The sequence below is a fragment of the Rhinoderma darwinii genome, chromosome 3, assembly GCF_050947455.1.
Source record: "Rhinoderma darwinii isolate aRhiDar2 chromosome 3, aRhiDar2.hap1, whole genome shotgun sequence".
Taxonomy (NCBI): Eukaryota; Metazoa; Chordata; class Amphibia; order Anura; family Rhinodermatidae; genus Rhinoderma; species Rhinoderma darwinii.
In genome coordinates this window covers 102830484-102851997 of record NC_134689.1, presented here as the reverse complement: position 1 = coordinate 102851997, position 21514 = coordinate 102830484, and the positions used below count along the sequence as shown (strand labels likewise).

The 21514-nt window shown below is 42.5% G+C and overlaps 1 protein-coding gene across 1 annotated transcript in view; it reads right to left on the bottom strand.

The window, feature by feature from the left end:
• The window catches only part of JAKMIP2 (janus kinase and microtubule interacting protein 2), a 136193-nt gene that overhangs the window by 35276 nt on the left and 79403 nt on the right, over window positions 1–21514 (bottom strand). Inside the window, exons 2-5 of the mRNA XM_075856517.1 lie at window positions 8705–8754; window positions 7508–7763; window positions 6687–7184; window positions 4390–4599 (exon numbers count right to left, since the gene is read on the bottom strand). Coding sequence (XP_075712632.1) covers window positions 4390–4599; window positions 6687–7184; window positions 7508–7636 — 837 coding nt within the window. The 5' untranslated portion in view covers window positions 7637–7763; window positions 8705–8754. The remainder of the gene's footprint in view (window positions 1–4389; window positions 4600–6686; window positions 7185–7507; window positions 7764–8704; window positions 8755–21514) is intronic.

Below are 21514 nucleotides of genomic sequence, written 5' to 3'. Positions count from 1 at the left end.
AAATACTTTGTAGAGAATCCTTTGAAGGCAATGACTGCCTGAAGTCTGGAACCCATGGACATCACCAAACGCTGGGTTCCGTCTTTTGTGATGCTTTTCCAGGCCTTTACTGCAGCTGTCTTCAGTTGTAGCTTGTTTGTGGGTCTTTCTGCCTTAAGTTTTGACTTAAAGAGGCTCTGTCACCAGTTTATAACTGCCCTATCTTCTACCTAATCTAATAGGCGCTTTAATGTAGGTAAGTAATGTGTTATTTTTTTTTTAAAAACACGTTTAGTTTTGACAAAGTTATGAGCATTTTAAGTGTTATGCAAATTTGTTCTTAATGCCCCAGTGGCCTTTTTTTAACTTTTCACTAAGTGGGCATAGTAAAGAAAAGTGTATGACGCTGACCAATCAGCTTCATACACGTCTTTTCATCCATTTTCAGCTGTACTCACAGCACAACTTGAGCTTGCGAGATCACGCTGTGCTGTCACTCCCCCTGTAACTTTACCAGAGTGTCAGGAGAATGAAAAGACATCGCCTCCTGGCTGGGGGCGATGTCTTTTCATTCTCCCGACACTCCGGTAAAGTTAATGTGGGAGTAAGTGACAGCACAGCGTGATCTCGTGAGATCACGCTGTGCTGTGAGTACAGCTGAACATAAATGATGGGAAGTGTATGACTCTGATTGGTCAGCGTCATACACTTCTCTTTACTATGCCCACTTGGTCAAGAGTAAAAAAAAGCCCACTTGGGCATTAAGAACAAATTTGCATAACACTTAAAATGCTCATAACTTTGTCAAAAATAAAAGTTTTTTTAAAAACAACAACACATTACTTATCTACAGTAAAGCGCCTATTAGATTAGGTAGAAGATAGGTCAGTTATAAACTGGTGACAGTGCCTCTTTAAGCAAGTGTAATGCATGCGCAATCAGGTTGAGATCTGGTGATTGACTTGGCCATTGCAGAATATTTCACTACTTTGCCTTAAAAAACTCCTGGGTTGCTTTCGCAGTATGTTTTGGGTCATTGCCCATCTGTATTGTGAGGCGATGTCCAGTCAACCTTGTTGCATTTGGTTGAATCTGAGCAGAAAGTATATCCCTGAACACTTCAGAATTCATCCGACTGCTTCTGTCTTCAGTCACAACATCAATAAACACTAGTAGCCCAGTGCCTTTGGCAGCCATGCATGCCCATGCCATCACACTGCCCCCACCATGTTTTACAGAGGATGTCGTGTGCTTTGGATCATGAGTCGTTCCAAGCCTTCTCCATATGTTTTTCCTCCCATCATTCTGGTACAGGTTGATCTTAGTGTCATCTATCCAAAGAATGCTGTTCCAGAACTGGGCTGGCTTCTTTACATGTTGTTTGGCAAAGTCTAATCTGGCCTTTCTCTTTTTGAGGCTGATTTAATGTTTTGCACCTTGTGGTGAACCCTCTGTATTTGCTCTCATGAAGTCTTATCTTTATGGTAGACTTAGAAACTGATACACCTACTTCCAGGAGAGTGTTCTTCACTTGAGTAGATGTTGTGAAGGGGTTTTTCTTCCTCATGGAAAGGATTCTGCGATCACCCACCACTGTTGTCTTCCGTAGACGTCCAGGCCTTTTTGAGTTCACGAGATTATCAGTGCGCTAATTTTTTCAGGAATGTACAAAACTGTTGATTTGGCCACTCCTAACATTTGTGCTATCTCTCTGATGGATTTCTTCATTTTTTTCAGCCTAACGATAGTCTGTTTCACTGGCATTGAGAGCTCCTTTGACTTCATATTGTGGGTTCACAGCAACAGCTTCCAAATGCAAATGCCACACCTGGAATTAACTCCAGACCTTTTGCCTGCTTAATTGGTGATGGATTAATGAGGGAATAGCCCATGCAGCCCATTACATAGCTTTAGAGATAATTGTCCAATTACATTTGGTCCCTTGAAAAAGTGGCAGCTACTTATTAAATATCTGTAATTCCTAAACCCTTCCACAAATTAGGATGTGAATACCCTCAAATTAAAGCAGAGAGTCTGCACTTTAAGCCCATATGAATTATATTACGGTATATTCAATATGTTTTGGTAAACAGCTAAAATGCCCAAACTAGTGTCACTGTCCAAATAGTTTTGGACCTAACTGTATTTTATATTTGAACATTGCTGTATATACTATTCCCTATATAAAGCATTCGTCTTGCATTAGGAAATCCATTTTCCTCTTTTGTAATCTATTGTGTCCATATATTATCCACTGCCCCTTTGTGGGCCATCTTAAATTTGATAAGCAGATAAGTGTTGTAAAATCTTGAAGGCATCAGTATCGTAAACACTTTTGATCCCCAGATCTGTATGTTTATAAAATTGCATACAGATGTAGAAAACTTTAACTTGACACTGATAACTTGCTGCAGTGTGATAACATATCACGTGACACAACAAACGCCATTAAAGAATTCAAGTTAAAGTTTCTTGCCACAGTATATTTTTTAACGTGTTAAGTGCAAAGTTAAAGATTGCTACATCTGTACATCTGCAACTGAATCCCTTTAAAAAAAAGTATACTGCTTCGTATATATTTTTTCCATAAAATTAGATTGCAAAGCATAGTTTACGGATATTTGTACAGTTGATGCAATGGTAAATCATTGCATAATGTCCAGACGTGTGCCAAAAGACATTCTTTTGTCATACTATATGTCTGACAGCCTATGGACAGCTTAGTCATTGATTTTCCGGGCACCAAACATTCACCCAATTGTGCTGAGAACCTAGCCCTACTTTGACTTTTACTGCCTGCCTGTCAGTACTGCACTGCACTACTCAGCTTCTATTCTGGGTTATGGTATGGTCAAGGGTATAAATTGTATAGTTCTGGTTTAGATGCAGATATATACCCTTCAGCCATAACATTAAATCAGCTTAATATTGTGTAGGTCCCCCTTGTGCCGATAAAGCAGCTCTGATTTTTCAAGGCATGGACTATACAAGACTTCTGAAGGTTTCCTCTGGTATCTGCCACCAAGACGTTCGAAGCAGATCCTTTAAAGGGGTAATCTTATCACCTATACAACAACCACTCCATTCATTCTCGATGGGATTAATGGATATAGACGAGCGCTAGCTTCTATGTATCAAAGATGACTTTGAATCACATCCCACAGATGCTCAATTGGACTGAGATCTGGAGAATTTGGAAGTCATGTCAACACCTGAGACTCATTGTCATGTTTCTCAAATCATTCCTGAAAATCTTTGCAGTGTTGCAGGGCGCATTATTCCTCTTAAAGAAGTCACTGCAATTAGGATATACCATTGCCATGTAGGGGTGTAGGTGGTATGTATCAAAGTTGCTTCCACATGAATGCCAGGATGCAAAGTTTCCCAACAGAACATTGCCCATAGCATCACTGCCTCTGCCAGCTTGCCTTCGTCCCATAGTACATCCTGGTGCCATCTCCATCCCCAGGGAAGCGATTTACTTGCACCCGGCTGTCCACATGATGCAAAAGAAAACTTTATTAATCAGATATTTTTACATTGCTCCATGGTCCAGTTCTGATGCCCATGTACCCATGGTAGCCATATTCGGTAGTGAAAAAGGGGTCAGCATGGGCGTTCTAACCAGCCTGCAGCTACAAAGCCCCAAGTTCAGCAAGCTGCAATGCACTGTGTGTTCTGACACATTCTCTACCACAGCCAGCAGTAACTTTTTCATCAATTTGTGCTACAGTAGCTCTTCTGTGGACCGGACAGGCTATCCTTTGCTCCCCGCGAGCATAAATGAGCATTATTTGCCCGTGACCCTGTTACCGGTTCACTGGATGTCCTTACTTTAACCCCTTTTGGTAGGTACAAACCACTACATATCGGGAACACCCTACAAGACCTGCCGTTCTGGAAATGCTTTGATATCTAGCATTCACATCACAGTTTGGCCTTTGTCACAGTCGCTCAGATCCTTATTCTTGCCCATTTTTTCCTGCTTGCAACAAATCAACTTCAAGAACTTACTATTCACTTGCTGCCTTGCCTAATAAATCCTACCCCGTGCCATTGTAACCAGATAATCAATGTTATTTACTTCACCTGCCAGTGGTTTTAATGTCATGGCTGAATGGTGTAACTGAATACTGTGGGTTTTGTGTATGGGAGACCCAAGCAGGATACACAGGTTCCTAATGGGTTCTGGTGTATAATCAGCTGTTACACTGCAACAAAACAATACACACAAGCAAAGACGTTTCCTTTAAATACATGGCAATTGCCTTTTTTGCTTGTCTCTGTTATGAACGGTTTGGAAACCCTTCCAATAGACATAAATCTGGATAAAGAAAAGCAAAAGATAATTTCTGATAAGTAATTTGTGTTACTTTAATAGAATTATGGTGGTTAAGTCATCTATCTCACCGGACTTCCACAGTGCTCTGATCCATCTCCTGCCCTTCCTGGGATTTCACGTTTGGGACTTCCTACGTTACACTCCGCTTCTTTCACCAGAAATATTTGCTCATCCAAAGCTTCTTTCTGCAACTGGAGTTTCTGGAGGGAACTGATTTGTGTCTCCATCTCTTTTTCTAGGGAGAATATTATCCTGTCTTTTGCTTTAATTTCATCCATCTAAAGAATAATATAAAGGAAATAATGTGTGTGGGTTTTGGTAGTAAACTAAGTAAAGATATAGTAATATCATTATAATGGCACCACTTCTAGTGTTGACAACTTACACAAAATATACAGTAGTTCAATGGTTTAACATTCAAGAATATACAAGCTACAACATAGGATAGTTAGGATTTCCTTCACCTGGAGAAAGGTTTTAGTTTGCTGCCCAAGTCCTGTATTTAATTACCTTGGCTAAGGTAGAGTAGCTTTTTGGTACACCCCCACTTGCAACCCCCCACCTGAGCCCATCTACCTAGCTGAGCCCATGGATAACCTTATGTACTAACTACCATACGGCCAGAGTTTCTGGAAAAAAAATCTATACTGTACACCACCATAGAGAGAATATTGCACCAAGTACAGGAAAAGTCCACATACCTATAGGGATCCTTTTAACACAGCAGTAAAATATTGATAGTTATCATTTGAACTAACAGGGACAAGCTACCTTTATACTAAATTTCACAGGGTGGATCTAGAAATAGATCCAGTGTCTGCCTCATTTTATCCAGAACTTCCATGAAATGGCATTTGGGAAATTTACAGTAGGTGAAATAAAAATAAACATTTGTATTAATGTATATTAAATAATTTTTCTAAAAATAGGGGATAAACCTACACATGCTTTCTGAATAAGAGGTTACACAAACCGGGGTCTGACGAATAAACATTATGCATTAACATTTTGGGGCAGATGTACTGAGATTGGCATTGCATATGCCAGTCTTAGCTTTCTGCCCTCGTGCTGTAAGATGCAACACATATATTTAGAAGAAAAGCAGCATCAGGGCCTTATATGCAACACAGCACTCAATACCCTGAGTGAAGCATCACATACGACGTTCTGATAATGCTCAGCCTCAGTACATTGTATCAGTTGCAGCATGCTAAATTAATCTAGGGAACCAGGAGGGGAGAAGCGAAGAGGGGCTGTTAAATAAGCAAAGTTTTGTTTTTTTAAATTGTCCGATGGGGATGGGGATGGGGAAGGGAGGGGGTACTCCGATCGGGCTATGAGGCCTGGCATGCCCCACAGAGTGAATTCTACGCTAGCTGATTTCTACTACAGTTTTCTGGTGTAAATTCTAATAAATTTGGTGGGATGCTGTGGCCACCCCTTTCATGAATCTACGCCTCTTATTTTGTGCTGGATGTCTCTAAAGGATGCCAAACAAAGGAAGGGGTGTCACAGCACCGGAGCAGTAAATGTAGAGGATATAATAGGCGCAAGCATCATTGGAAACTGATCCAGAGTCCCACAGTAGAATCCAAACACGAGAGACAAGGTAGCACTTCCAAAAATCAAGGGAATTTATTCACCCAACAATGCAATGCAACGTTTCAATCCAACAGGATCTTTCTCTTGCTTGAGAAAGATCCTGTTAGATGGAAATGTTGCATTGCATTGTTGGGTGAATAAATTCCCTTGATTTTTGGAAGTGCTGCCTTGTCTCTCGTATTTGGACTCTAAAGGATGCCATCCATCTCCCATAGATTCCCATGTAAAATTTTTCTTTTTTTAATATTTAACGTATAGGTTTTTTTACTGGATGACTGTGCTGGATGTCTCTGACGGATAATATCCGTCAGCCATCTGTCACCCCTAGACTCCCATGTTAAAAAAAAGTATACGCTTAACATATTAATTTTTTACTCGAGGTCTGTGACAGATGCCTCTGACGGATGCTATATGCCTGCCATCCGTCGCCCATAGACTCCTATACGTATATGTTAAACATAGCCTTTTTTTTACTGCATGGTGTGAGAATGTATTGAATTAGCATCATGCAACTCAACAAAAGTGAAGGGTGGACACATCTGTGAATAACACTTAGGACAAATACAGGGTAGGTCAGACACCATATCCGTAATCTCAGTCTTTTCATTCATTATTATTATATATTAGATCAGCGTGTGTCAGTCAAGCTGTTGCTTACTTATTTGACATGCATTACAAAGATTGGAACCATATTCTGATAGGCCTTATGGACAAGAGCCCTTTTGGTATTTATACATTATTCCTAAAGTGATCTACCACTTACCAGTCTACGAATGTCCCGCTCACTTTCCCATTTACATTTTGCAATAGTCTCCTGGTGAGACTGGTGCTCACTTCTTAGATCTCCAGCTTTGATCTTATCAGCTTGTATTATATTGTTGAGGGCTTCATCCACCTGTTTCTTTGCAGACTTCAGTTCTGTGATCTCTTGTAAGAGTTTTAGGCGCTCAGAGTCAAACACTTTTCTGGCCTCTTCACGGGCCTCGGTGGTCAGAGCTGTCCTTACTTTGTCACTGCTGCCATCTCGTAGAGCATTCACAGCAGACTTAAGCCGCAGGATCTCTGCCTCTTTTAGTTTAACCATCCGAGACATCTCCTGCTCATGTTGTTTGATCAGGTTCTCCCTTACTGCTTGAAGCTCCTTCATCTTCTCCTCATGCAGCTTGGCCTTGAGCTCTGAAATCGTAGCCGTGTGTCTGTGCTGCTCTTGTTCCTTTATTCGTTTGCTTTCTTGGTTCTTCTCCCTCTCAAGTCTTGTCACCTGCACATTACAGACAGCAAACAACATAGTTTTAGAGAAGTGGAGGTGACACCTAAACGCTTAGGAAACAGAAGGGTGTCAGTGTCAGTCTGCAGGCATGGAGTCATTCATTCAAGTGAACACTCAAACAATAAACAGACTCCATTTTGTGTGAATATGAGAAAGCTGAAAATAGTAAACAAGTTAAAATTGCCAAACATCTGATATAAGATCTATTGCAATATACTAATAGTTTATTATATTAAGCAAGGAGCTGTCATTAAAAAGCTACAGGACTGAATTGAAGGGTTTCTGGTTCTCTTTCGTTTGTTATGCTGTCATACCTTTGACTTTTCCTGATGAAGCTCAATTTGAATATCCGTTAATTTAGTCCTGAGGTCTTCATTTGCAGCTTGCAGGGAAAGTATAAGGGCTTCGGGCTTCTCGCCCTTGTTACGCCCCTTTTTCGACATGGTTGTGTCTTGCTGTAAGTGTCTTTGACTTCACTTCCCTCAGTAAGCCATCCCCAGTAATTGCTAAGGCTCCTGGTTGGTTAGGATTCCAGCCCAGGAACTAAAATATTTTTCTCTTGCGGAAGCCCTTAATAAAGAAATATGCATCATAATCAAATAATTCTGTAAAACATACATAACATTATATGTGCATTAGAGAATACCTTTTTGAATATCTTAGTGAGGCTCCATAATATGCCCACCCACATTAGATGTACGTCAGCCGAATCAACGGATTTCGGCAGGACCACCGGACCATCTAATGTGTATGGTGGTGTCCCAACTCTCCCCCGGAAGGATTGAGCATGTTGGATTTCAACATGCAAGATCCTTTGTTCTCAAGGAATACAAGCTTCTGCTAGAGGTAACTGGCAGTGGCTTATTTCCGTCTACTCATTGAGAACACATGCACGCTTGTCTGAGCTGAAAATAAAAGGGGTTGGGGGTTTGGAAGGAGAAGCTTTCATCCAAATGAGCTGCCAGTTATCTAATGTTTAGGTTTACCTCAACACGGACACAAAGTCAAGAATTAGGTTGAATAAGCACCAGACCATCATGCCCTTAGATAAGACTTTATGGTTGTATGAACAAGTACTGGAAGAAGAGCCTCATCCCAATTTTTGTATTAGGGCACCCACAGTTAATTGATTCTGTATTTGTAAAAAGCTTATATTTTTACATATATTTCAAGGGCATAAGAAAAAGGTGCATTCATTCAGTCAAAAATGAAACAGATTGGTTGCTATGAACTTGTCAGTTTTAAATTGTGTAGGAAACAAAATAATTTGGGATTACTGTCACTCTTAGAAGAGGAAAATGATAAATTTGGATATTACAAATATTTTTATAAATTAAGAAGTTAAGTGACACAATACACAGTTCTTATTAGAATAAATGCTCATTTTACGCAAAAGGATAAGTCAACATTTTTAAGAATAAAAAAAGATCTACAGGACAATGCAAAACAATGACAATGGGGACTTTCACGTCTGAGTTTTTAAAGAGACCGGCCTGGTATTACAATCTTACCTTTGACTTCAACCATCTACATCCATTGTCTCTAGCTCCCCGGTCCATATCTGTTGAGAAAATAAATACAGCATGTATAGTAAATAAGTTAAAGGGGAAAAAAAATCCCTTCTCTGAATAGTAAGAAGCTATTAACAAAGGGCAATAACATTCCTGGATAAATGGGTTTATACCAAGATCAGTCAAAAACAAAAACATTTCTAACAGAGTATCAGTATGGATTTACAAGGGATGGGTCTTGTCAAATCAACCTACAGTAACTGGCTATAGGTCAAAGACATGTTTGTTATAAATGGAACATTTTCATATTGGAGTTCAATAACTAGTGGGGTACCACAGGGATCAGTTTTGACCTTGCAGATTATTTAAAGAGCAAATATGTACATGATACTGGACTGGACCCCCACGGCACGATCGGCCATTTACAGTGGTTTTAGTGGCAGCCTGGGGGTCTAAAGAAGGCCCCCAGGTCTGCCATCTTTGTACTCCTTTGAAGGAGTACAAAGGCTTCAAATATTGGGATAATTCTGACTTTTACGGATGCAGCGATATAAGTTATGTTAACCTTTAATTTTTTTAACATTGCTTTAGGGAAAAAATGGGAAAAGGGTTTTCTTTTGAACTTTTAATGTTTTTTTTATTTTTTTGGAACACTACAAAAATCTTTATTTAATCGTTTTTTTACTAGTCCCCCTAGGGGACTTGAAGCAGCGATGGTTGGATACTAATGTATTGCAGTATATCCTTTGAAGCCCTGACAGTCTGAATCACGATATACTGCAATACATTAGTATCCAAACATCGCTGCTTCAAGTCCCCTAATGGGACTAGTAAAAAACTGTTAAATAAAGATTTTTATAATGTTCCAAAAAAAAAATTTTATATTAAAAGTTCAAAAAAATCCCCTTTTCCCATTTTTCTCCCTAAAGCAATGTTAAAAGAAATCTAAGTTAACATGACTGGTATCGCTGCATCCGTAAAAGTCCGATCTATCACAATATATTGTTTAACTTGCTCGGTGAACGACGTAAAAATATATATATAAAAAACATGCAAATTGCTGTTTTTTGGTCACCTTAGCTCTCCAAAAAAAGGAATAAAAAGTGATCAAAAAGTTTCATGTACCCCAAAATGGTATTGGTGAAATCTACCGCTAGCCCTGCAAAATTTAAGCCCTCATACCTCTAAATTGATGGAAAAATAAAATAGTTATGGCTCTCAGAATATGGCGTTACAAAACATTTTTATTTTTTTAGCAAATACTTTTATTTTTTTAAATGTAGTAAAACATAAAACAAAATATATAAATTTGATATTGCTGTAATAGTATCAACTGGTAGAATAAGGTGAATATGTCGTTTTTACCGCCTGATGGACGCCGTAAAAACAAAACCCCCTCAAAAAATGGTGTAATCACTGTTTTTTGCCCATTTCACCCCACAAATTATTTTTTTTCAGATTTCAAGTACATTTTGCAGTACAATAAATGGTGCCATGAAAAACTACAACTTGTCCCGCAAAAAACAAGACCTGATATGGCTATGTCGACGAAGAAATAGAAAAGTTACGGCTTTTGGAAGGCGGAGAGGAAAAAACTAAAATGAAAAACTCAAATTTGCCTGGTCTTTAAGGGGATTAAAGTAGAAAAATTTAAGTTATCCCTTCAAATGAGAAACACATGGATCTAGTAGATAGTAAGTCTAACGGCAGCAATCAGTGTCAGGCAGCTGCTGCCAAGGCGCATAAAATCATGGAATGCATCAAAAGGAACATAAATGCACATGACAAAAACCTTACAAATCACTAGTCACACCACACATGAAACATTGCATACATTTCTGGGAACCACTGTATAGGAAAGATAGCTTAACTATCAGGTTCAGGGGCTGGCAGTAAAAATAATGTAGAGAATGGAATGATTGTAGTATCAAGAATTGGTACTGCCATTTGCTGTCCACTGTGAATGGGACTGTCGAATGAACGCACTCAGCATTTTTAAACGCTCCCATTTAATTCTTTGGAAAGGAACTAGGCATGCTTGTCCTGCTCTCTGTCCAAGGAAGTAAAAAAGTACAGTAAAAACAGAGTTGTCGTGGGGAAGAAAAAGGAATACCACTGAAGTAAGAAGCTCTTTATGAAAGCTATCATATGTTGACATCTCAGATGGATAAACTATATGCTGTCACAATCTCAAACATTGTTTTCCAGTACACTGATCCCAGAGTGTGGTCACCATCACTAAGTTTGACTAAAATATAAAGTTGCAACAGAAAAATGCCAAGGATAAAATCCACAATAAATAAAAAAAACACCAAAGGGACATTTACGTGGAATATTTTTCACCCTGGCTGAATAGGTGATTGTCGATTTTGCAACAGCATTGTTACTTTTCAAAGTAGTACTTCTGAACACACATGTCAAGGTATAATATATAATAAGGTAATAAATAAATAATTAAAGATTATCATCTCCTAGAAACCTTACAACTCAGAAGATTACATGACACAATGAAGTGATAATGGTTGCCGACCATTATAAAAGGTCATAGTAAAGAACCTTTTTTTATTATATTGCATTGCGTAAGGTAGAAACACACACTGGTGTCTTTATTCTTTATAGAAATACAGCAATTAAAAGGATTGTCACTGATAACAGAGCAGGATGATGGTTCACATTCTTGAGCTGCATACATTACATTCTATTATAACAAATATGGGCAAGGCAAACATAACTGGTAAATGTGTTTATTTACGCAGGCCAAAAAAAGGGATAGGGCTTTGCCAAGAAAAAGCAGCACATGGCCAGAGGCAGAAGAAATGAGAGGGAGGGAGGGAGGATTCATGTACAGTGTGCACTTTATGTCCATGGAGCAGATGCTGACACAGCACTATAGCATGTTGAAGGACTGACTGGGAGCATCTGCGTTATCAAGAAGAGTAAATGATACTGCAGAAATCTATAATATGTCATATCCTTAGACACTACATGTACTCCTTTACTGTAATCCCTAGGCAAGGAGATACCACAGTGTTAAATATTGCTTCTTTGTGGAGTGACATATAAAGTTATTGGCAACAAAATCATTGGATAGATACTGGATAGCAGAAAGGAAAAAATAATGCAAAATCTTAAACAAGACAAAAATGTTGCCGTTTTATTTATAAAGACATATTTTCATCCTTAATTTGTTTTTATTATTTTATTTATTTTTTACTTCAAGACGAATACATGACAGTAGGGGACACAGCCACAGCAGCACTCAATGCTGTTGGACACTTCAGGGAGGAGGGTGATTTTGAAAAGCCTAATTAAAAAAAAATATCCAAGAAAAGCGGATCTGTTATCAACCCTACTTAAGGGCAGCATCGTGTGTGTGTGTATATATATATATATATATATATATATATATATATATATGGCCAGGTCTGCTATCCTATTAGCCAAAGTTAGTTTAGTTAATAGGAGTGATAAAAAAAAAGGAGCGGACTCATAGCTATGAGTCCGATGTATTCATAAGGAGAGCGCTCCCCCCACCTCTTCCCTTTTTGGCCGTGATTGACAGGTGGCTGCTGTGAATCTGCAGACACAGCAGCCCGTCAATCACTGTGAGGACGGTAGAGGGAGGCAAGGAAAAATGGAAAGGAGCGCTCTTTTTATGAATACATCGGACTCATAGCTATGAGTCCGGTTGTATTCTTTGAAAGGTCCTAGTAGCCAAATGGCAGAATGTTATTTTGTGCTGTTTTGGCTAATTGGAAAGCTGGCCCATGACTATCAAGCCGAGATGTCAGTTGCCACCTGGCAGTAGGAACTACCAGGGCCAGTCATAGGGGTGTGCGACCTGTGCCATTGCACAGGGAGCATCATTCCAGCAGGTGGAAGGGGGTGCTACGCTGGCTCTCTTACCCTGCTTGTGTTTCAGAAACGCCCGGGCCCGGCGACTCAGCAGCTGCCTTTCCGCCCGGGCGCTTCTTCTCGCAGAGGTGTTGCTGCCTCTGTAGCAGCCATAGCAGCGACACCCGGCATGAGCGCACCAGGAGGACGCCCATGACACCCACCGGGATGAGCCCCACATGGCCGGCGGCTCCGCCGGTAGCAACGCAACATCCAATAGGAAAGTATTGAAAACTATATCTTCCTGCTATGCTATCTACTAGGTCAGTGGTTCCCAACCGGGGTACCGGGGCACTTTGGGGCCTTTCTCTCCTCCTCCTCACAGTGCGAAGTGCATGTGAGGAGGAGGAGATGTTTTGCAACCCCCTTGTAGATAGCACCCCCACCTCCGTTCCTGTACATAGCGCCACTGTAGCTCCCTGAAGTAGCGGAATCCCCCTGTGGCTGGGGATTCTGTTCCTGGACGGAGTGCTTGATGTCTCTGTCCATATATGGACAGTGACATCAGCGTCAACTCCTGAAGTGGAATCCCCGTCCACAGCATTGCCGACGCGGTAGCCTGTGATTCGTCTTCGGCTCCAGCCAGGGGCTTCTCCTGGAGTGGAATCCCCAGTCACAGCATCGGCAATGCTGTGGACGGGGATTCTGCTTCAGGAGTTGCCCCTGATGTCACTGTCCATATATGGGAAGAGATATCAAGCACTCCCTCCAGGAGCGGAATCCCCGGCCACATGAGGATTCCTCTCCTTCAGGGAGCTACATCACTGGATCACACTGGCCTACGCAAGGATCCATCAGCTTTGTGGAGCAGCTCCATTCGTGGGATATGGGGCCTATGTGAGTACAATTTTTTCTGTTTGGGGGCACTGTCTACAAGGGAGAGGTGGGGGGCTGTATGGCACTGTCTATAAGGGGGTGGTCGGGGGCTGTATGATACTGTATTCAAGGTTGAGGAGGGGCTGTATGACACTGTCTACAAGGGGGAGGTTAGGGGGCACTTTGTACAAGAGGGAGGGGGGCTGTATGGCACTGGCACTGTCTACAAGGGGGAGGTGGGGGCTGTATGGCACTGTCTACAAGAAGGAAGTGGAGGGATGTATGGTACTGTCTACAAGGGGGAGGTTCGAGCTGTATGGCACTGTCTACAAGGGAGAGGTAGGGGCTGTATGGCACTGTCTACAAGGAGTAGGTGGGGGATTATGGCACTGTCTATAGGAAGGCTGTATGGCACAATCTACAGGGGGCACTATTTACAAGAAAGGGGGGGGCTGTGTGTGTCAGCCAGGGGAGGCATTATACTGTGTGGTAGCCACTAAGCGGACATTATACTGTGTACGGGCACTACAGGGGGAAATATACTGTGTGTGGCACAATTAGAGGACAAAATACCGTGTCCGTGAATGGGTTATAATATATTATATTAAATATTATTATTATACTGTATGGGGGCACTAAAGGGGCATTATACTGTGTGTAGGGCACTAAAGAGGCATTATACTTATTTGTGGGGCATTTTTTTTATGATGGGGTGGGGTGATGAAAGATAATTACACATGGGGCACCATCTATCCTAAGGCCGGCCCTGCTACTACCTTTGCTGGACAGCATAGGATCCAGCAGTCCAAGTTTGTTATACAGATGCCTGGGTGGCACATTGCACTGCCGCTTGGTAGGAATGTGTTGGAGACGAAAGGGAGTGAGCGAGGGGAGACTAATACTGAATTTTAAGTTTCAGCTTAGAATTTAAATGGCAAAATATTACGAAACACTGCAGAATAATAAAGATCTTGTCTTTTATATATAGGATAATGTGCCTTTTACTGTACACTCTAAGAATGTTACAGGTCACCGTGGTGTTCCATGACCATATAATAGCACAAGGCAGCAGGTGGAGTCCATTCATAAAAGTCACGAAACTGACTTCCAATACAGATGTAGCCAAGTTTATGTTGACTCTGATAACTTGTTGCAGTGCAGCGTGATATCACACAACAAATGCCATTGAAAAATCATTGAAAAGTCAAGTTTTTCTTACCAATGTTTATTTAATGCGTTAAGAGCCAAGATCAAGATGGCTACATCTGTATTCTTATAATTAACAGTAAGAATAATATTCCTTTAATACACATCTAAGCTGCTGCAGAATCTCTTTTTGAAGAGAAAGGGAGAAATTCAAGTCCACTATTTATTAAAGAAGTAATATGAAAAACCATCATCCTTTTCAAAAAGAAGTTCTGCAGCAATTGGGGTACAGTACATGCAAGTCAATTAGTGACTGACTCAGGAGAAGGAACTTCTTTTGTGACAGACGGTTTCTGCAGGAAGAGATAAGCAGCGCCTTATGCAGTGCCATTTATTTCTGTATAATCATCAGCTTCTGACATCACAATGTGATGTTTATACAAATATTACTGTATTTACAGACATGTCAATAAAAAATTCCCTTAGACTTGTACTAAACAGTATTGTTCTAACAGTAACTCTTTCCCTTGGTAATTGGTATCCAGATACTTGTGCCTGTCCAGGGGGTATGTCTGCATTTCAGCTGACCATAAACATGAGATGGAAACCGTCTGTCAGACTGAAAAAAATCACTTATAAGATGGATTGAATGATGAAGAATGAGGTGGAGAGAGCACGGGCAGATTACACTGCAGCATCTTGCCAGTTTTCCTTTGTGTGGCTTCTTCTTGGTACAACTGCAGTGCAGAATTTAAATGAGGTAGTCATAGCTGGATGCAAAACTAACCCAGCTGTCATCCGAGGTACCAAGGAAATGAGTATCGACATGCCACATAATAATAGATTTCTTCAATAATGCACCACTTACATACACATGTAGCGCCTGCCTTTTAAATCCATGCTGGACTTCCAACTATCAAATTGCAGATACATATTTAATTTCGTGGATAAATTAAAAAAAGGGCTAGATGCTTATCTAACAACAAATGGCATTGAGGGTATAAATAATTTAGCAATGAATGAATAATGGGTAATTGATCTGCAAAAGGTTAAACTTGATAGACATGTGTCTTTTTCAACCTATGTAACTATGATAAGCTTCACCAAGGATCAATTGGGAATTATTGTTGTATGCATCATATTTATCTATAGGTGATAAATTATTCTTGACAGTTTTTTTAATGAATATCAATAGGAAATATACAGAGTAGCAGTACAAGCACATCACTGCGCATTGTGATAATGAAGCAGCAAATAAGAAACGTCTGCTTTTATTAACCGAATAATATATACTATACACCATTCAGCCATAAAACCACTGACAGGTGAAGTGAATAACATTTACTATCTGGTTACATTGACGCCTGTCATGGGGTGGGATATATTAGGCAGCAAGTGAACAGTCAGTTCTTAAAGTTGATGTGTTAAAAGCAGGAAAAATGGGCAAGAGTAAAGATCTGAGCGACTTTGACAAAGGCGAAATTGTGATGGCTAGACAACTGGGTCATAGCATCTCCAAAATTACAGGTCTTGTGGGGTGTTCTTGGTATGCAGTGGTTAATACCTATCAAAAGTGTTATAGGCCCGCAGGTGTATAACCGACGCGCCGGAGACTGTAGCGTTAGGCAGGGGTTAAAATATTTGAGAGAGAGGGCTAGGAATATAAGCTATGCAGCTCTGGATAAAGCCAATGGCATGGTTACATTGGCTGTGCTTCAATTGGTGCACTAGAGTAAGGAAGGGTGGTCTATGGTCATCCCCACCCCTCCATTAAACAAAATTCCTGAGCTCCCGCTCTCCGGCCTCTTTTGTAGCCATAACTCGTGTAGCTTGTACCTGCACTCACCGCAGAGAGATGGAGGACTCCATTAGGATGCATCTGCTGCAGGGGGGACCTGGTTGGTTGCAGGCTCTCTTAGACGAGACCAGCTCCTCAGCTCCTGTGGCGCCGACTGTACCTCCGGTCCGGAGGTCAGGGAGACCATCGAGATCGCCAGCACGCCTCTCCCCTTCCCAGCACGAGTCAGCATGCTGCATCACATGTATCTCCCTACAGTAGGGCGTCCGCCCCTCCCCAACCAGATCTGGCCGGGCAAACTTGCAGGTCGGCGGCGGAAGGGTTTCTGGAATTCGTTCCACCCTCACCTGGGCTTACTGCCCCCTCCGGTTTGGGGCGTGCTAGGCCACTTCCCGTGGCCACACTATCCGCAAGGGCAGGTAGCAGGCAAGTGGCTTCCCATACAGCCTGCCTGGCGGAGCTACCGAGCGGTGCCCCCCTTCCCCCAGCATACAGGCCAGTTCCTGCAGTGGCTGTGACATCTGCATCGCTCCCTCACAGCGCTACGCAAGCAGCAACAGCAAGTATGTGGCATGAAATGTCGCCACCTCCCTTAGGTGAGGAACCCCCACTCTCCAAGTGTGACATGGGAGAAGATTTATTTAACACTGAGAGAGGTCAGCCATACGCCCCCCCATAACATCCGCTGGCCTGGCTGGTTCGGTGTTAATATACAGGGACCTGGTCCCGGCATATGTTAAACCCACTGATCACTCAGAATCCCGCTCGTCACAATTTGCGAGAGGGTTCTGTTGGTCATAGGTCTCGCTCGAGCCGCAGGAGCTCTTCCAGGTGTCACAGCGCGCCGCTCTAGACGTCGATGCTCCAGGCGTATGAGTACTTCTTCATATGACAGTTCATCTGAAACCTCTCCCAGACATTCCCGTGACCGTTCCTCCAACCGTGGCACTTCAGTATGTGGCCATAACACAAGGAGGCACTCTCACAGATCCTCGAGGACTTCACAATCGGTGGCACCAACTGTCCCTGCTACTCCAGCGCTGACACCGGGGACACCTGCACTTCCACCGATGTCGTCAGACACCGTTTCCGCACCTGGTCTGGGTGAGTCCAACTGCCTTTGAGCATGGTCTACAACCAATGCATCTGATCATGGTTTATTGTCTGCATTGAGGTCTCTTCTGGCAGGTAGCGCTCGGGGCCGGGTTGCGGCAGCAATAGTGAAGTCTTTGGTTGAGGCTTCTACTTCCACGTTTACTACCCCCACGCTGCCTGTCTTCAGAGATACTTACTTTTGTGGTATAGCCCTCTGGGGGAACATTTATCTGATGACACTAGGGAGAAAACTTACAGGAACGAGAATATTGATATTTGGTCCCAGATCTTGGTAGAATCTGGGACTATAGATAAAGAGAGACGTTTTGAAAGGGGAGTCCCGTCCAAGCCAAAAGTGGCTAGGACCTTTAATAATTGGATACAGGCATTCGCGGTATTGGGCTGTGTAGTTTCCCAGCGTTTCCCTGAAAAATCATTCCAAATGTTTGTGTACTTGGATACAATTTTTAGTGCTTACAAATCATGGTGGCACAGCGTGGTGGCGGTACGATGAGGAGTTTAGGAGGAGGATGTCTCAGCGGCCGGAGATAGGGTAGGACACTAAGACAACAAATGTATGGCTGCGACTTATAATGTCGCAGCGGCCCTTTCAGCCCGCCGCCCCCTCCTCAATGGCCATTACCGGTTCCTCTCCCGGGGCTGGGGGCCCCACCATGCGCCGGTCGTGTTGGCTCTTTAACGAAGGGAACTGTACATTTTCTGGTTCCTGTAAATACAAACCTGAATGCTCTAATTGCGGGAGCGGACATTCCGCAGTACGGTGCTCACGGCGCGTCCCCCCAACCGCTCAGCCTCCACACGCCAGCAGGGTCGAGGACTCCAGTATGCGTCAGCGAGATGTGGCAGTGGCTAGACCGGTACCCCAAGATGGGGAGGCTATCCTACTTAGGACCGGTTTTATGTTTGTTTTTTTCATCCCTTTTAAGCATAGCCATACGCCGGTATTTTCAAGCAACTTGAAATCAGCCAGGGACTACCGTTCGATTGCAAAAGACAAAGTTATGAAGGAAGTAGCTATAGGTCGCATGGCAGGCCACTTTTCGGAGTTACCTTTCCATAATCTTCGTATTTCTCCCCTCGGCATGGTACCTAAAAAGGAGTTAGGTAAATTTTGTTTAATACATCACCTATCATAGCCCAGGGGAAGCTCGGTCAATGATGGCATTAGCAAAGAAATGGATGCAGTTTCTTATGTTTCGTTTGATCGGGCTGTCAATTTAGTCAGCTACTCTAGGCGGGTGGCTCTTATGGCGCAATCTGACATCGAGTCAGCTTACCGGCTCCTGCCGGTTCATGAGGACTGTTTCCACTTATTAGGTTGCCAGTTAGGGTACGTTCACACGTACAAGTCCGATACGCCTGAAATTACGGAGCTGATTTCAGGAGAAAACAGCTCCGGAATTTCAGACGTAAAGGCAAGTGCAGGCGTTTTTCGCAGCATCCATTACGGATGTAATTGGAGCTGTTTTTCTATCGAGTCAATGGAAAACGGCTCCAATTACGTCCCAAGAAGTGACAGGCCCTTCCTTGACGCGGGCGTCTTTTTTACGTGCCGTCTTTTGACAGCGGCTCGTAAAAAAAATGACTGTCGGCACAGAACATCGTAAAGCCCATTCAAATCAATGGGCAGATGTTTGCCGGTGCATTGGAGCCATTGTTTCGGACGTAATTCGAGGTTAAAACATCTGTAAATAGGGTGTGTGAACCCAGCCTTAGAGGGACAATTTTATTATGACATGTGCCTGCCCATGGGGTGTCCCATTTCCTATTTTTATTTAGAAGTTTTTAATTCCTTTCTCGAATGGGTTTTGCGTGAAGAGACGGGTCCTACAACCGTAACACACTATCTAGATGATTTTTTCTTCGTGGGCCCTCCCGATTCGTCCCGTTGCCAGTTTCTTTTAGATTCGTTCCGCTTTTTGTTGTGCAGCTTTGCGGTCCCACTATCTGTGGAGAAAACAGAAAGCCCCACTACAACAATTTTAGTTTTGGGCATTGAGATTGACTCATTGGAAATGGTTTTTCGTTTGCCCGCGGGTAAGGTTGAAAATTTGCTGTCCCTGCTAGTTTCTGCAGTGTCAGTTAAGAAAATGCAATTGAGGCAAGTTCAGTCACTGTCAGGTTTATTAGATTTTGCCAGCAGGGTTATGCCCATGGGACGTATTTTTTCCCGCCGTTTGTCGATGGCTGCGGCCGGTGTAGTAGTACCCTCTCACCTAGTTAGATTATCAGCGGGAAATAGAGCTGACCTCCGGGTTTGGCATACTTTTTTGCAGGACTATAACGGGCACACTTGCTGGAGATCACCCACAGTTTCTAGTACAGATTTTGAAATGTTCACAGACGCCTTTGGTAGCCTGGGTTTCGGGGTGATATTTGGGAAAGCATGGTGCACGGCTTCTTGGCCCAAGTTTTGGCGGGACAAGGGGTGGTGTGGTAATCTCACTTTGCTGGAACTCTTTCCTATCATTGTGGCAGTGGAATTGTGGGGAATAGAAATGTCCAAGTCATCTGTTTTGTTCTGGTCAGATAATGAGAACGTTGTATATGCAGTTAACCACTTAACTTCTTCATCCTTACCTGTAGTGGTACTGCTGCATCGGCTTGCAACACAACATACAGTTCAGGGCACGGCATGTTCCTGATATTAATAATAAAGTGGCTGATTCTCTTTCCCGTTTCAATTGGCAGGTCTTTCGTTCTCTTTGCCCGCAAGCAGACCTGGAGGGAGCGGTCTGGCCGGATGTGCTTTGGCGGCTGTTGGATCACAGCTAGTGCTGTTGGTTAGGTCCTCTTTGGCGCCGTCCACATGGACTGCATACGGTTTATCGCAGCTACTTGACCGGGGCGTGTCGGGGTTGGTGGCCCAGCATCGATTAGCGGGATTGTTCTTTTTCTTTAAATTACATGGGTGGCTGGAGGTGACAAAATCCTTTTTTAATTTACAGACACGTAAAGGCTGGAAGAAGTCCGGGGTTCGCCGCGAAGCTAGAAGGCAATAGTTTCCCATACTCTTAAAACTATTGCGTGTGCTACCATAACTTTGCTCATCCCTCTTTGAGAACTCCCTTTTCACGGCTGCTTTTTCGCTTTGTTTTTTCGGGGTGTTGAGAATCTCGGAATTAATACCCCCTAATCATACCCGGCTCCCTCGCTAGACCTGCACTTCTGCTACGGAAGAATATCAGATGCAAAAGACAATTGTGCTGCAAAAGGACCTTTGGTTTTCCTGATTGGCTGGCTGTTTAGGTGCATGATGGGAACTATGGGCAGATAGAATATTGTATACAGTACTTGCAAATATCACACACGGTAAGACATGCCCCTAGCAACTGGCCAGAATCAGGAAGTGTGAGAAAATAGTTGTGGATGGTTTCACAAGAAAAAAAGCTGCAAAAAAGGTACTTTGAAGAGAAAAAAAATTGCTAGGAGTAATGTATTCACATAGAGGGACATAATAGCAGTTTTTAGGTTTTTTTTGCGAAAGTTTAGATACGCTTTAACCCCTTTTGTTTTTTCTCCGGGGTGTATAACCATTTCTGTCCATTTCACATTAACCCTTTTGATTAATTTGCAGGGTGTGTAAAAAACATGCTCCAAAACATTTTTTTTTATTTCTAAAAACAAGGTATCATTTCCTACGTCACTGGTAAGCTGATAGAACTTATTGGGATGACCAACACCCCTACCCGTTCCTGTAGCTCCACAGGGTCAATTCCACTCCTCAGCAAGGGGACTGGGAAACCTCCTTTGGAAATTCGGAAATAGATGATTTCTTTCTCCCGACGCGTTTCCTTGAGGCCTAAATTCATGAGGGGAGGTACGGCCAAATAGCCCATCTAGCGTGGCTTATGTTGGAGCTGATTATACTATTTTTTTAAATGTTTTTAGAGGCTCTGCAGTGGCACGATAGCATTTTGAGCACATTTCTTCCATGCTAGTATGAACGTGACGTCAGACGCCAAATATAATGGAACCGATATCTAAATAAAGGAGAAAGCTAGAAACGTAGTTTAAATTGGCACAAGGTTTGTGCAGCA